Here is a 16,756-nt window from a genome sequence, read left to right as displayed (position 1 = left end):
ATTACAAAAAAAAAAAACCATTTCTTCCTTCCTTCTCTTTATTTCTCTTGGCCTCCTCTTCCATGCGTTGCCCTCACCTTTCCTCTCGATTTCTCTTCACTGTGACAGAACACCTCTCTTCCCATTGCATCCCTTCCCCCTCTTCCTTTACTCCTGACAACAAGTACCACTGCCACCACCACTACTCACATCTCTTTGTTTCAATAATTTCAGGTATAATCCACCTTCCTCCTTTATTAATTTAAATTTTTTGTGCTAATTTGTGATTGTGTTAGGGGTTAGGTTAGAGTTTTATTGTGTTAGTTTAGGGTTTTGTTGGTTTTAATTAAATTTACTAAAAATTATGTTAATTAATTTTAAAATACATCAATTGATTGATAAATTACATTATTTAGGGAGAAATTGATGAGTTAGGTTTTTGTTGATTATGTTATGGTTGTGGTGTTTTTTGTTAGTTTAGGAATTTGATGGTTTTAGTTAAATTAACTATAAATTATTTTAATTAGCTTAAAATTATTCCAATTGAGTTGATAAATGTGTTACTTAGGAATAAATTTTTATGAATTATGATCTTGTTGATTATGTTAGGGTTTGGAAATTATTATGTTATTATGGTGGTACCAATGTCAATATTTCTATTAGTATCACTTATAATGAACTAAAAAAGTTAATATAAGGAGGCTTTGAGTGAGATTTGTTTTGAAATTGAAGTAGACATTACTTCGAGGATGCAATATGTGGTGCGTCTAAATCATTATGTTGGTATGCCCAGTTTTAATGATGAAAGTTTGAATTCAATGGTTGAGTTCGCCATAGAAAATGAGTTGCAAATTTTAGAGCTCTACTTAAATAATATATAACAAGAAAACCCCTCTACTATGGAGTTCAATTTGAAACCAAGTTACACTTAAAGGGCTATAAGCATCACATGCTGCTAGTTTGTCTAGGATCGGTGGTGATACAATGAATCTAACATTGATATAAAAAATTATAGATATGAAAGCTCGGTTGGATATAACAATTGTTTTATATTTGTTATGATGACTCTGAACTAAATGATGATGAAAATGATCATAATGTGACGACATAGTCGGGGGTGATGAGTTAGTTGGGCTAATAATCCAATTCATAAGACTTCCCATTGTTGAATTTGAAGATTCTAGTGGGTTTGCTCAAACGACATGTAATGATTAGGCTTTAAGTTGTATGAATTCGAGATAATTAATGAGTTGGAGGTTGGACAAACTTTTTGAACCAAGTATGAATTAATTACTATAGTTAGGCGGTGACATATAAAGAATTCATTACAATATAAAATGCAACGTTCAACAATAACTTGTATGAAATTACGAGATATATATATATATATATGAACCAACATGCCAATTGTATTTACACGGGAGCATCACAACAATTTTGATTCATTTAAGATCTTAAATTGAAAGAACCTTGTACATATATCAACGCGAGGTCATCATCAAATTGACTAAGACTTATCATTAATGTGATGATGACCACTGTCTAAGATGAAATAAGTATTAACATCTTTACCATTCAAGTTGCCATATATAAGGATTTTTTTGTGTGATGTCTTATATCATAAAGCATGAACAACTAAACAAAAAGTATTAAAATAATTATTTGGTTCATATAATGAGTCCTTTCAAATGTTGTTTAGAGTTATATTAGCTATTATAGAATCAAATTCAAGTATAGTTGTTAAATGGGATCATAAAATGATTGATGATAATACAACATTATTTAGAAGAGTATTTTAGGCATTTGAAGTTGCAATTAAGGGGTTTAAATATTATTGTCCATTAATAAGTATTGACGACACTCATTTTTATAAAAAGTACAAAACAAAATTATTAATTGAAGTTGCTTATAACAAGAATAATAGTTTTTTTTTTTTTTTTTATAAAATGTTATGCTTTGGTCGAACAAGAGAAAAACATTAACTAAACTTGACTTTTAGATTTACTTCCCCAATATGTAGGTGGACGTATCGAATTATGTATAATATCAAATAAATATGTAACAATTAAAAATTTCATGGCACAAACATGGCTTGAGCTGATTGGGTATCATCATTATTGTTCGTGATACTTTTTCAGTAACTTCAATAAAAGGTTCAAAGATGTGGCGTTGAAGAAAATATTAGAGAAGATATATCAAGGACCTACAAGAAAATTTGAAATATTTTATATTGGTATGATTTAGAGGGATATACATATAAAAGAATGGCTAGAATTTAAACCTAAAGAAATATAAACACTCTTATATGATGGTGATTGTCATTGTGATAATATAATGAATAATTTATCAAAGGTTCTTAATAATGTCTTAAAATATTTTTGTGGTTTGCCCCTAATGACTATATAGTTAATGATCTTTTATAAGTTATTGTGGTGTGCACGATGTCAAATGATGAATCTGCCTCCTAGATTAATGGAATTTTAAATGTGTTAAGATTAATCATAAAATTTTAACGGTATTTTTCTATTTTGTATCTTTAATGCCCGATGATATACTTTACATTGTAATTTTATATCTCCAAATATTAAAGTTTATAATTATTTCCTTACATTTTATTTTTTTCAATTTATTTAATTAAATATCGAGTTGGAGGAGCCTATTTTTTTTTTTTATTTATTTCAAGAAGGTTACATGTAATTGTTAAAAAGTTCACATAAATTTACACGAACAAAGTGAGAGTGTTATTTTTTTGGATGACTAAGTGTAAGGAAAGAAAGAATTCCTGAAATTTGTGTTTAGCTAGGAGTATAAACCAGAAAAAAAAGGATAAATGTCAGTTTTGTCATTTCAATAAATTTAAAGGGTATTATGTCATTACTCGGTTAATGCCCCACGCTACGTTGCAAGTCAAACTATTTTCTTAACATAAAAAAACCTAGATAATAATAATAAAAAATAATCCAAGAATGTGGATTACAAACTCCCTTTTTTTGTTGATATAATAACATATTGAATCAATCCAGCTCAATCATAATTAACTTGTTAAACTTATGACTTAGATCTGGAGACCGTAATAACCCTTTAAAAAGCAAATCAAAACCAACACAAAACATGTAATAAAGACTAATTCAAAATAGCTTTTAAAAAAATATTAAGATAATAATATATTTGATCGAACTTTATTTTGTGGCATAACCCACTAAAATTGTGACATAAGTCATAAACTCCATTAAGTTAAATAATTTTATTTTTTAAAAAATTTTATTTATTTTACTTAAATATATGATAAAAAAAATAGAGATTAAAAAAAATAAAAAGAAAATATTGAAATAAAAAAAATGATAAAAAGAGAAATGACAACATATTAGATTGATTCCATTTTAATGGTTTAATTTTTAAAACCTGCGACCTAGGTTATGAAATAATTTTATTTTTTAGCTAAATATATATGATAACAACAATAGAGAAATTTTTTCTTAAAAATAATTAAAAGATGTAATTGACAGGAAAAATAATTGAAGGATAAAAAAAAAACAAATGACACGTTGTCTACTCTCATTCAGATTTTGGCCACCAATGGTAGTTTAAAAGGTATGGGTTGGTTTTTGGGTCAAAACCCTATTTTCAAAAATTATTTTTGCCAATAAACCCCTAAATAACACCCTTATAACATTAAAAAACTAAATTATCAAGCTAAAAATTGAGAAAATAACCTAAGAACGCAAAATCAAACCCAATAAAAATTTTCTTTCTTGGCTTCAATCTATTCTTCAAGCAATATTAAGGTTCAAAACAACCACAATCAAACTTCTCTTGTAGAATGAAACCTTTTGATATTAAAGTTGATATTTTTAGGGCTTGGAATCAATGAAAATTGACAAATTTCTCTCTCATCTTTCAAATTCAGGGATAGAAAAATATGAAAAATGGATCTTTGCATCAAAATTAGATTTTTAAAAATTATAAGGAATGTGAAGCTTTTGAATGAGGAAGTAGGAGGATAAAAATAATTTTTTGAATAAAAAATTAGATTCATAATGAAATTTTAGCGTGTTTTACAGTTTGGTTCCTTATATTTTAATTTGCCTGAAACTTAATAAATTTTAACAAATTTTAACCCAATTTAGGCATAGAAAGACACTAAAAAAAAAAAGAGAACAAAAAGAAATTGCTACAATAAATGTCCTAGATGTTTTAGTATAAGTTACTAATTCATTAGTCCATTCTGTGAAGCAGATCAAAGCCATATAAAAAAAAAAGTGTAAAAAATAATATCCAGTGATGTGTCTTCTAAAAATGAAAATTTATTTCAATCATGAATTGAATAACATATTTATCTAATATTGAGATAGAAAAAAATTTGATCTACCTCTATTAACATGAGTTAACTTGCAAAATTCACAAAGATAATCTTGAAAAAAATAATCAGAAAGCTTAATCCTAAATTAACTCAATATTGAAATACAAAATCAATAAAAAATAGAATTTAATGAAAAAGATCCTAATTGAACTTAATTAAAACAAGTAAACTCGCAATGCAAGTCATGCACATCTTTGGATTCAATAAAATTCTTATTACAAAGATTATTTTTCATTTGTTTATATGATAATAAAATGCATGCTAATTTTTTTTTTATATGAAACAACTTTTTTAGAAGTAAAAAAAAAAAACCATGATAAGCATGTGATGTCGAGATAGTAAAAGTACATAATTGATAACAAATGGTGATATTGCATTTTTTTTTTAGGTTTGAGCTAAATAAAAAATAAATCATCGATAACAAATAATGAAATTATATATATATATATATATATATATATATTTAATTGAGGGGAAGAAAAGGCATTAAACAAAAAAAAAAAAACCTAGATGTTGTTGATTAATTCATTAATCCCATGACTCGGTTTATAGACTCAATTGAGTTTAATAATTTCTTTTTTATCAATTTTTTAAACTCAAATATAAAATAATAATAATAAAAAAAACTAAAAGGAGCCAAGTGTGTGGCCCTGGTGGCCCAACGTGCCTGAGACTTAAGAAATAGCCTAGGCATGCTAGGACATGTTTTTATTTTTTCTTTTAATTTCTCAAAAGGGTGGATGATTGGCCGCCCTATTTGTTTTTTTTTAAAAAAAAAAGACAATAAACAAACGTATCGTTTACATTTTGAAGAATCCAGTAACTAGAGATTACTAAAAAAACAAGGCTTTGATTTGTTTTGGCTTTAAAACCCATTTTTCAACCAAAACACCTTGATAAATCTATTTATGGCCCCCAAAAAACCTAAAACGCAGCTTAAAAAATAAAAATCAACTCAAACTCAAAAACATTTATGCAGTAAGATTTGTCTTCTTGGGCAAGGAGAAGGAAAAAAACACTTAGGTGAAACTATTCTTATGAAATAAAACCCATTGACATCAATTGTAACTTTCTGGGTGGTCAAAATTATCGTCAACAATCATTTTTCTCTCTATAATGGAATCTGGATCCTCTCTCTACTCTCAAAAAAAAGATTGAGAAATAAGGGAAATGAATTTTGATACAAATATTAAATTTTTAACAGCTAAAAAAATCGATAACCTATAAACTAAAAAAAACAGGGGTTCAAAATAAAGTTTTTATATGAATTTTGGAATCACCATCTATTGTACCCATCATTTTTACTTTATTTGTGTAACTTTCAATCAAACTTTTTTTTTTTCAAAAAAATAAATATGTAATTGAGTTTTTAATTTTGGTTTAAAAGGTTCAATTATGAAAAAAAAAAAAAGGTTCAGAACTAAAATGAAATTTCAAAAAAATACTGTTCTAATTTATGATGATTTGTAAAAGGATAAATAAGAAAAAAATACTACAATAATTTTTACACACAATTTAGTTTCTGTTAGTAATAGTACTAGAGTACTAATAATAATAATAATAATAAGCGAGAAGACCATGAAGAAAGCAAAGGATAGAGGACAGTTTTGTCATTTTAATCGATAAAACAGAATAAGCATTCAAAATTTTAGTGACCGTTTAGCGCCACCGGCATACCAGAAATAGATATTTACGCGCTATGAGTTGCTTGTCCTCCATCCTCCCCTCATTCTAATTTCTCCTTTGCTACAATTAGATTTAATTGCTCTTGTTTTTTGTTTCTCTCACTGCTAATTCCCTCTTTCTTTCTTTCTTTTCGTTACCATCATCGTCATCTCTTAATCTGCTCTCTCTCTCACTCCGTTTGTTTTACTCTTTCGCTCTGTTTGTGTTTCTTGTTCTCTCTGTGAACCATGGATTCTTCTTCGTCTTCGACCACTACTAGAATGTTTCTTCCTCGAAGCGCACTTCTAGAAAACCCTCAACGGAAAAAATCGTATGAAAATGTGAGTCTACAAAAATATATATTAAGAATTTAATTACGCGGTTCCTTTTCTTTTGCTTAATTTCACTGATTATTGCAGTTGTGTTGTTTTGTGTTTCTCAATTAATTGTTTAGGTGATTTGAGAATTAGGGTTAGGGTTTTCTTTTTCTTTTTTGTGTGCGATTCTGTATGTGGGTTTCTTTGTGCCTATCTGTTTGATGAATTGTTTCTGAGAAAGAAGGGATTCTGGGTTTAATTGATTTATTTTGTTATTCTTATTAAGTTGAAGATTACTAAATTTTATAGTTGCAAATGATTATATTCTTTTTGGGTTCTAATTCAAATTTTCTTGTTCTGGACAGTTGGATCGATTTATACCAAATAGGTCAGCTATGGACATGGATTTTGCGCATTACATGCTCACTGAAGGGAGGAAAGCCAAGGAGAACCCACCTTCACAATCGCTATACCAGAAGCTTTTGGCAGAGGCATTCAATATGAACGGAAGACGAATTTTAGCCTTCAAGAACAAACCACCCACCCTGGTGGACCCTATCCCGTTGTTTTCATCATCATCTGTTCATTCTTCTAAACCTGTCAAGCCTCAGCGGCACATTCCTCAGGTTCATGCATGTTCTCATCTTTTTTATGATTTAGAATCACGGGCTTGGTTTTCAATAGCATAAGTTGATAGGGATTTTTTATAGTTTACAGATGTAGTTTCTGATTGTTTCTGTTATTTGTGATATCCTGTCTTTGACTAATTTTGTGTCTAAATTGATTGAATGTTTGGAATTGATTTTGCAGAGACCAGAAATGACATTGGATGCCCCTGACATAATGGATGATTTCTACTTGAATTTGCTAGATTGGGGCAACAATAATGTGCTTGCAATAGCTCTTGGGACAACCGTGTATCTTTGGAACGCTTCAAATAGTTCTATCTCAGAAGTAGTCACTGTTGACGAGGAAGATGGTCCTGTAACTAGCATTAACTGGGCACCCGATGGACGTCACCTTGCTGTAGGCTTGGACAATTCTAATGTCCAGCTATGGGACTCTACAACTAATCAAATGGTTTGTACTCTACCATTTATTTTGGAAGTCATTTATTTCTTTTTTAGTTGTGATATAATCTGACTGATGATTTCTTATTAACGTGTCATTGGTGCAGCTAAGAACACTCTGAGGAGGTCATCGATTGCGAGTAACATCACTGGCCTGGAATCGTCACTTACTTACAACTGGAGGAAGGGATGCTAAAGTCATCAATAATGATGTGAGAATAAGAGAACACGTTGTTGAATCATATGAGGGACACCGACAGGAAGTTTGTGGATTGAAATGGTCAGCTTCAGGCCAGCAATTAGCTAGTGGAGGGAATGATAACCTTCTTTTCATATGGGATAGATTTATGGCCTCTTCAAATTCACCAAGGCATTGGCTTCACAAGCTTGAGGACCACACAGCAGCTGTGAAAGCCCTTTCTTGGTGTCCCTTTCAAAGCAATCTGCTAGCCTCGGGTGGAGGTGGGAATGATAGGCACATTAAATTTTGGAACACCCAGACTGGCACATGCTTGAACTCAGTGGACACCGGCTCACAGGTTAGCGCTCTTCAGTGGAACAAGCATGAGCGGGAATTGCTTAGCTCTCATGGATTTACAGAGAACCAACTCATTCTATGGAAATATCCATCCATGGTAAAGACGGCAGAGCTCAGTGGTCACACTTCTCCAGTCCTCTTTATGACTCAGGTATTGATAATGAACTGATTTTAAACCATAGATTTCTATAAAAATTTATGTTGCCTGTTAGAGTATGAAACTATGATCATATTAATTTATAACCTTCTTCATTGCTGTTATTTTTTTTTTCAGAGCCCAGATGGATACACAGTGGCATCTGCAGCAGGTGATGAAACATTGAGATTTTGGAATGTGTTTGGGAATCCAAAAGCGGCTAAACCTGCACCGAAGGCAAATGCTGAACCATTTGCTAATGTATCCCACTTCCGCTAACATCTTGCAAAAGCAGCAATGATTCATTGTGAGTTGTAGCTGGCAGACAAAATTTCTTATTGGGTTGAGGATGGTTAACTGCAATATCTTGTAGACGTACTTTTCTTTTTGGCACTAATCATAAGAGAGAAGTCTAACTAACAGTACATCAAAGACAGAGCAAAATTTGAGTTACAGAGCGAGTTGGCCGCCCTTGTAAGTAGTAAAGGCAGCGATTTGTCATAATGGGGCATGTACAGCCATGGTGGCAATTACATGATAGGGCACATAGATTTAATGTCATAATACATAATGTATATTCTTTTTAGAGTAATAAAACAAAATTACGAGATGCTTTTCTTACGTGCAGGACACGTGTCGCCAGTGTGATAATGTATTTTCCCTTTTTAATTTTATATTTGCTGCGGAACTTGTGGTTTGCCAAATGGGTTGTGTTTTAGATTTGTCAATATTGGTTTTTTTTTTTTTTTTTTTTTTCCTTCCTGTGTAGTTTTTGTTTTTTAAAATATTTTTTAAAAATTTAAATATTTTTTTTTTTTTACTTTAAATTAATATTTTTTTAGATAATTTTAATATGTTAATGTAAAAAATAATTTATAAAAAATAAAAAATATTATTTTAATATATTTTTTAAAAAAATATTTTAAAAAACAGCTATTATTAAATTTTTAAACACCCTCTTAATACTGTACAGGTACTCCTATATTCTCTGTTTTAGATGCATTTGGATTCCACTACAATGACCTACTATTATGAGCATACTATCAGTGTAATAATTATTTTTTAAAATATTTTTTATTTAAAAATATATTAAAATAATATTTATTTTAAATTTATTTTTAACATTAATATATTAATACAATTAAAAACACATGATGTAATCAACCAACAATATAATATATTTTTTAAAATTTTTTATAACGTATGGAAAGTAAGTTTTACCCAAAATAAAAAGGAAATAATTCCTAGGAAACCACTATGCGGCCTTAAATCTCAAGTTTCTTAATATTTTCAAGACTTGTTTTGCAGCTACGAAGGTATCACTCTCCATGGTTGTAATGATCTAAATTCTGCGAAATTATCTTCAGATGATGCAATCTCTTCTAAGGCCATCTTCCAAAGATGAGGTCAATATATAACGCTCTAAAAGCTACGAATTCTTATAAGAGTGCAGGTACGATTGGGCTGTAAACAATTTTTTATAAGACCTTTTGGGATGTGGTGGGGGACTCTGTAAATTCTAGGGTTCAACATATGCCTTCACAACAGGCCATTTCCTGTAAACTTTAGCTGAGGTCTCTCATTTGTTGATTCCTATGAAATAGAATCTGGTCTCTATGACTCACTTTAGCCCTATGAGACTCTGCTATGTGGTTCTTAAAATTCTAACGATGGTCTTGTCAGCCCTGTCTCGGGATTTAATTTCTCCAACTCTAACAAGCTTCTTCCCTGACAGGCTTGCTTCCGATAACATTTTTGTGGTATGAGTTCCCTTAACACTATTCCGGAGAGTAGAAAACGTCAGAAAGGAAGGGTTCTGAAGATTGATTTAGCTAAAGCCTACGACCGAGTTGATTAGAGATTTCTTCAACAAATTCTTATGGACTTTGGCTTTCCTGATCTTTAAGGTTTCTCTGATTATGAAGCGCGTTACTAGTTCATATTTGTCAATTATCTGGAATGGTCAGAAGCTCGAACCTTTTTAACCGAAGAGGGTTCTTCGTCAGGGAGACTCTTGTGTCCATATATCTTGTGTTTTATGCATGGAGAAGAGACTGTGTCTTCTTCTGTTAGTTGTCTTCGTTAGAAGAGGTTCGGAAGGGGTGAGCGGCGTCCGATATTCTCTCTGGGTAGAAATGGGCCTTCAATTTCTTATTTATTATTCGCAGATGATGTGACGTTCTTTAGGAACGCAACTATTGATCAGGCTCGTGCCATGGTTTTAAGCCTCGGGCTGCTACATTATTTTCTGGGTACAAATCCTATGTATTCCATGTAGACTACATGGTTACCTAGGGTGGCTTGTGATGAAATAGCTTAATGTGCTCACCAATTTCTTGGGCTCATAAAGATGGAAAGCAAGGGGTTCATTTGATCGATCCTGCAGGTCACTTTGTCGAAATCCAGTGTTGACTTGGGTATCATACAAGCTCGTGAGTGTAATACTGCCATGGAGTTACATTGAGGTTAAGGTTTTGCATGCAAAGTATCTGCATGCCACTGATATTTGTTTTTCTCAAAGTGCTCCTTGTGGTGCTTCTAATTCTACATGGAAAGGCATTATTAAAGGTCTTGACATGCTTAAGGAGGGTTATTGCTGGCGAGATAGGGGATTAGGAGAATGTGGTCTTCATCTTCGGATGTTTCTTATACAGTCCGATCTGGTTCTTATACAGTCGTAAATTTGGCAGCATATTTAGAGAATGCCTATTGCTCAGAGACATAATTAAATTGTTTATGTTGCCAGCAACATGGAATAGATTATTGACAAATGAAGCTCAATTTAGCGTAACTTGGCTCCCTCTTCCATATGTTCTAGGTGCCATCAATCTACAGAAACTGTTCCCATTGAAGATTCTGCATCATGAGGTGATTTGTTAGGCTTCAAGAAGTTTGAAGAGTTTGGCGTGAAACAACTAGATTGATAACTGAGGATCATCCCGTTGTAGTAGGGGGAAGATGTTTGAAGCACTGACTATATGCACGAGTATCGCAATTGTGCGAGTGACCCCTAGAGAGACCTGTCGAGTATGGAGGCAAAATACTCCCTTGAAGATCATTTTGCCCAAGCTTTTCTGGGTAATGTAACAGGCTACTAGCATTAGGAGTGGTTGGCGATGATGGTGATGGTGATAAGGTCAAGTGTGTAATCACTATGATGATGATGAGATCGAGTGTCTTACCACAATTGCCAAGATTTTCTAGGATGACAAGGTTTGATTTTGACCTTGGGTTGACAACGCGGTTTGAGTGAGGAGATGTATCTAACAAATGAGTTGTTGAAGGTTTTGCTGGGTAGAAGTTTTCATGGTAATATGTAGATTTGTCTTGCTTCTTAACCCATGTGTGTCTTGGTTGTATATCGTGGAATGACTTGGAAATGCCAAAAATAAATTTTAAAAATTGAAGGCTTTTCGATCAATTTTCCATAGACGACATCAGCTGATAGTCCTACAATTCAAGATGCTTATGAATAAAGTTGATATGTTGAATAATTGATTGATCTTTTAGTTCAAGCAATTTGATTCATTCTCCATAGTTAATGTATATAGTGACTTGATATGGAAAGCCACATGGTTGGTAATTGGTAGCAGATGATGCTTGGTAAGCCAGGTGATTGATAGCTTTGGTAGTAGTAGATGGTGCTTGATAAGTCATGTGATCGATAGTTGTAGTAGTAACAGATGATGCCTGATAAGCCAGGTGGTTGTTAATTGGTATCTGCAAAAGGTTTTTATTTATGGACGTGGGGACTATTTAATAGTAAAGTCAGTAACTTTATAGAAAAAGAAAATACAATGATATTTTAGAGATAGACTTTGAAAATATATATGCTGAAAATATTAAGAATGAAGAGATTGTGAACCCTTGACTTGAAGGATTTATGATGTATTTATAACCTATAAATCTTGTCTTTTATGGAGAAGAGGGGCTAAAATATAATTTCACCCTTGTAATATTTTGAATTGTATTCTACTCAAGATAATTTATATTTGATCAGTACAAAATACTGAGAGATATGAGTGGGGTCTCGGAAAAATCCCTAGCGAATGTTGGTGTTGAGCACATTAGAGGTGTGAGATGAGTCTAGACGCCTTACCTGAACCCATGCGTGTTGGACTCGGGGTGTTGGCCATACTGGGTGTGCACCCATTTTAGGTGAATGTCCTACATGGCTCAGGCGTGGTCTCTTTGGGCCCCTGTTGTACATTAGGCCAAGGTTACCAAGCTTAAGCTTAAGAAAGTTTTTTTTTTTTTTTTGGAAGGGTATTTTTGGTCTATTTTGAGAGGTTTTTTTAAGTTTATTTTATTTGGATTCATCACAAACAAAATATATATTTAAAAAATAATCGATACTATAATCTCACATACTACAGTATTATTATAAAAATAAAGGAACACTTTATAATCATTGTCATGTCCCAAAAAAAATTAGAGGGAATTCAAACAACTCATCCAGGTTTTACCATTCAAGCTATAAAAAACAAGTTCATCTTCCGTTAATTTTCCACACCTAAAAGAAAATCTAGAAAACATCTCTATCTAACTATTTGATCCAATTCCCCGTCACTGAGATGAATCCAAAAGGAACGGCCATATAAAAAGATAGAGATACATAAATCAACGCGACCAAGTCTCCTCTTTACTTAAAAAAAACCCTCCCTCGTTTAAACACTCCAAAAAATAATCCAAGAACGAAAACTCCACACGTTTTGCACCTATCGATCTTTAAATCCTTTACTCCGTTAGACCCATTCTCTGTGTCTCTCTCTGTTTTTTCTTTCCTATATCACTTTCCAGGAAAGCTACCAACAAAGAAAATTCCTATAGGGATGATAACGCTTCCCTTACTCCATTTCTATATCACTAATAAATTAAATTGTACATTTGTCAGCTTCTTCTCCACCTTAAAAGAGTGAAAGTCGTTGTTTGACTTGAACTAGCCAGCTTTTGACCAGTCCCGCGCGCCTTCCCCAGCCAGCCAGCCTACAATTTATGCATACCCCGTAAAAACCTTGTGCAAAGCCATTCTTTCTATAAAAATTCTCTCTTTTCTCTCATCTTGATATCTTGAATTCATAATAATCTTGAAATCCTCTCTGTAAAACATGAATGATCTCTTCTCCAGCTCCTTCTCTCGCTTTAGCACCGAAGAAGCCCCCCCAGCTGACCATGTAATTCAGATGTCTGAAGCGCCATCCACTGGAGGGGTTAACCTTGACAAGTTCTTTGAAGATGTAGAGTCCATTAAAGATGAGCTGAAAGAGCTAGAGAAGCTTAATGGGAATCTTCAGTCTGCACATGAGCAAAGTAAGACTCTGCATAACTCTAGGGCTGTCAAGGACTTGAGGTCCAAGATGGATGCCGATGTTGCTCTAGCATTAAAGAAAGCAAAGCTGATCAAGGTCCGGTTAGAGGCCTTGGACCGGTCCAACGCAGCGAACCGGAATCTTCCTGGGTGTGGAGCGGGGTCTTCTTCGGATAGGACTAGGACTTCGGTGGTGAATGGGTTGAGGAAGAAGTTGAAGGATTTGATGGATGGTTTTAATGGGTTGAGGCAGAATATATCGACTGAGTATAGAGAGACTGTGCAGAGGAGGTATTTTACAGTGACTGGGGAAAATCCTGATGAAAAGACTATTGATCTCTTGATCTCTACAGGTTAGTTGTTAATTCTTGTACCGATTTTGGTATTCGATAAAAGAACCTAAAAGCGTTGACTTTAGATATACGGCTAAAGAGACGAAATTTATTTGCATGGTAAAATTGATTTCAACTTTTTTTCTTCTTCTTGGTATAAAAATGATTTGCGATAACTGAAACGAGGGAGAATTTAGACAAGTGTTCACGCATGTGCGAGGGGATGATGTTTGTTCATCTCATATAGTGGTTGGGGACTGGTTGGTGATCGTTGACAGCCTTTCCCATTTGTATATACAAACTCAATCTGCAAATCTTTTCATTTAGTTTTGTCTATATATATTGGTGTTCGTGGGATTAGATTCTATCTAGTCATCACTTGGGTCGACACTAAATTACTTTACCAGCTAATGAATGGAGTCCATCCAAATAAATTTACAGTGGTTTCTGGGAGTTTGAATTCGAGACCTTCAAGATTGGGATAGATTTGTTGCGATGGTCTAATGATTTTTTGTCACTGTACAGGTGAGAGCGAGACATTTCTCCAGAAAGCAATTCAACAACAAGGGAGAGGCAGGATTTTGGACACTATTAATGAAATTCAGGAAAGGCATGATGCTGTGAAAGATTTGGAAAATAATCTAAAGGAGCTTCACCAGGTGTTCTTGGACATGGCAGTGTTGGTTGAACATCAAGGTGAACAATTGGATGACATTGAGAGCAACATGCAAAGAGCTAATTCTTTCGTGCGAGGCGGCACCCAGCAGCTACAGACTGCCAGGAAACTACAGAAAAATACAAGGAAATGGACTTGTTATGCCATTATTATATTGCTGATCATCATACTTGTTGTGCTGCTCATTTTGCGGCCATGGAAGTAGAGGTGATGTTGTCTAGAGATCGATATGTCTATACCTATCAGCTGTCCTTCGTTCCAGCTTTGTTACGATGAGCATTTTATTTTATTTTTTGGCGTGTGGTTTATTTATTACTCTCTGCTTTTAGCAGATTATTAGAGGCAGAGAGATGGGGAATCATAGGATATCGAGTGTAATTTATGCGTGTGCGTGCATCCAGATTGGGAAAGCCATGGATTCCCTTTTGGGTCTAAGCAGGCATTGCCGTATTGGAGACAAGCAACCCCTTTTCGTATTTAGATTCTTTTCTGTAACTAATATTTTGGATTTAGCTTATGAATCTTCTGTTCTTCCTGGCTTGTTTATACGCGTTTTGTTGATCATGGGCCATGGCTCTACATCATATATATATATATATATATATATGCTTGCAACTAGTCATAGAAAAATGCTCCCTTTCCATTTATTCTATGTTGCTGGCAACTTCTTATCAAATATTTGGTGTGTTGGACTTGTAATCTTCTGCTTCAACAAAGGTGGCTTCGGATTTTCAACTTCCACTTGGCAATAGAAATGGAAGGATATAAAATCATGCGAGAAGACAAGTGTCCGAAATGCAAGGGAGACTTTGATTTTTCATTCTTCTGGAAATAAGGCACTCGAAACTACAGTAAATAACGGTGGAAATCTCACCTGAAAGTTTCCTAATAAACTTAGCTACGTCAGCTTATAAAATGAGGCCTCCTCCCTTGAAGTTGTTTATCAAACTACAGTCGAAATCCATGTACTAGCTAAAACATGCAATACTGAGAACTATACTCAGATAGCCTTTCCAATCCAGGGTCCTTCAACGGACCTATTAATTTCATGGCTCCATATGAACTGGGTTCATGCAATTGTACTCTAGACTTGCCGGTTCATTTGATAGAAAATCCAACACAGACATAGAGAAAGATCCCTTCTAATGGCTGAGCTGTGAGTCTGGGTCATTCTAAGCTGCAAAAGTATTAAAATACTGTACCCCTGCTCTGTTAACAGGTTATGCACGGTCGAGCTGCTGGAGGGAGAAGAAGAAGAAGAACAGGCAATTAACTTGCGTTGTTATCTTGATCCAACGATGTGTGTTTAGAGACCCAAATCTAACGGATGTTATTTGATTCCTTACCGGCACCGAGCTTGTGCAGTTGTGTGCAACAGTGAAAGCCGGTGAATTTCTCCTGGGATTCCGACGGTTTGGCATCAGCCCTTGCTAATAATAATGTCTTAGGTATTATCTCCGGGAAACTGCCAGGTAGAAAGATATGAGGAGTGGCAGCACGCAACAAGCTTGCCTCCTACAAACTATCCAGTTTGATGCCTATAGAACTGGCTTTTAGAGATTATTTATTACCAGCTTTCCCCGACAGAGAAACGTGTTTACGACAAACTTCTTAGGTAATGGGAACCAATTACGAATTTAATTGCATATTGAACATGAACAAGCCAGTTTTAAGTTAAGTAAAACATCCTGACTAGATTGGAGTTTTCTTGGGTTATTATCCTTCTCAGCCTTTATAGCTTTTTTCCACGCAAAGTGGAAGAAATAGAGTATAGCCTGCCTGGATTTCCAACCTAACCAATATATATATATATAAAGTGGAGGTTGTTGAAGGGATTGTGTATTGATCTGTTCTGGGTTAGTTATCTGCATTTTTTTTAAGCAGTGTTTTTCCGGCAATTATCTATGGCGCTGCTGAGAGGTTCAAATAGTGTTTTATTAAAATTTAAATTTTTTTTATTTTAAAAAATAATTTTTTTTTATTTTTTTAAATTATTTTAATGATTTGACATAAAAAATAATTCCAATTATAAAATAAAAAAACTTCATGACATTCATGAGATTATAAATTAATTTGTCTTTATGTTTATGAAATGTTTTTTTTTTTTAAGAAAAAAGAAATAATCTGCACCGAAAATTTCCAAAACTTTCAGGAACATGACAAAGAACTAGCTGTTCCTCTTTTGCAGGATTTCCGGTTCCTTAAAAACAAATCGTACGAAAACACCAGCGACAGATCATTATTAGGAAAACCGCAGAAAAAATTCCCAATCTTCATCGAAATTTGGTTACCCACATCAAGACAGAGCTACGAATTTTTTTTTCCCCCGTGCTAGCTATTAAATAAATATATATAATTTTTTAAAGTTAAATTAT

At 33.4% G+C, this 16,756-nt stretch overlaps 3 protein-coding genes across 4 annotated transcripts; all 3 read left to right on the top strand.

Annotated features, from left to right (window-relative positions):
• Window positions 1-5,986: 5,986 nt before the first annotated feature.
• Window positions 5,987-8,686, top strand: LOC118050935 (cell division cycle 20.1, cofactor of APC complex-like). The gene is made up of 5 exons (XM_073405245.1): window positions 5,987-6,345; window positions 6,687-6,947; window positions 7,132-7,401; window positions 7,499-8,080; window positions 8,204-8,686. The coding sequence occupies exons 1-4, from the start codon at window positions 6,253-6,255 to the stop codon at window positions 7,511-7,513; spliced, it is 639 nt and encodes a 212-aa protein (XP_073261346.1). The 5' UTR covers window positions 5,987-6,252; the 3' UTR covers window positions 7,514-8,080; window positions 8,204-8,686.
• Window positions 7,739-8,344, top strand: LOC140954734 (cell division cycle 20.2, cofactor of APC complex-like). Its single transcript, XM_073405415.1, has 2 exons — window positions 7,739-8,080; window positions 8,204-8,344. The coding sequence occupies exons 1-2, from the start codon at window positions 7,739-7,741 to the stop codon at window positions 8,342-8,344; spliced, it is 483 nt and encodes a 160-aa protein (XP_073261516.1).
• Window positions 8,687-12,772: 4,086 nt separating the features above from the next.
• Window positions 12,773-14,945, top strand: LOC118050945 (syntaxin-121). Of its 2 annotated transcripts, XM_073405188.1 has the most exons (3): window positions 12,773-13,726; window positions 14,231-14,588; window positions 14,714-14,945. In XM_073405188.1, exons 1-2 carry the CDS (start codon window positions 13,174-13,176, stop codon window positions 14,584-14,586), a joined length of 909 nt encoding a protein of 302 aa, XP_073261289.1. In that variant the 5' UTR covers window positions 12,773-13,173; the 3' UTR covers window positions 14,587-14,588; window positions 14,714-14,945. The 2 variants fall into 2 exon arrangements, with proteins under 2 accessions (XP_073261289.1, XP_034917311.1); XM_035061420.2 differs by having other exon boundaries at window positions 12,775-13,726; window positions 14,231-14,945.
• Window positions 14,946-16,756: the final 1,811 nt, after the last annotated feature.

The sequence above is a fragment of the Populus alba genome, chromosome 16 (genome assembly GCF_005239225.2).
Source record: "Populus alba chromosome 16, ASM523922v2, whole genome shotgun sequence".
Taxonomy (NCBI): Eukaryota; Viridiplantae; Streptophyta; class Magnoliopsida; order Malpighiales; family Salicaceae; genus Populus; species Populus alba.
This window is presented reverse-complemented; position numbering and strand designations above follow the sequence as displayed.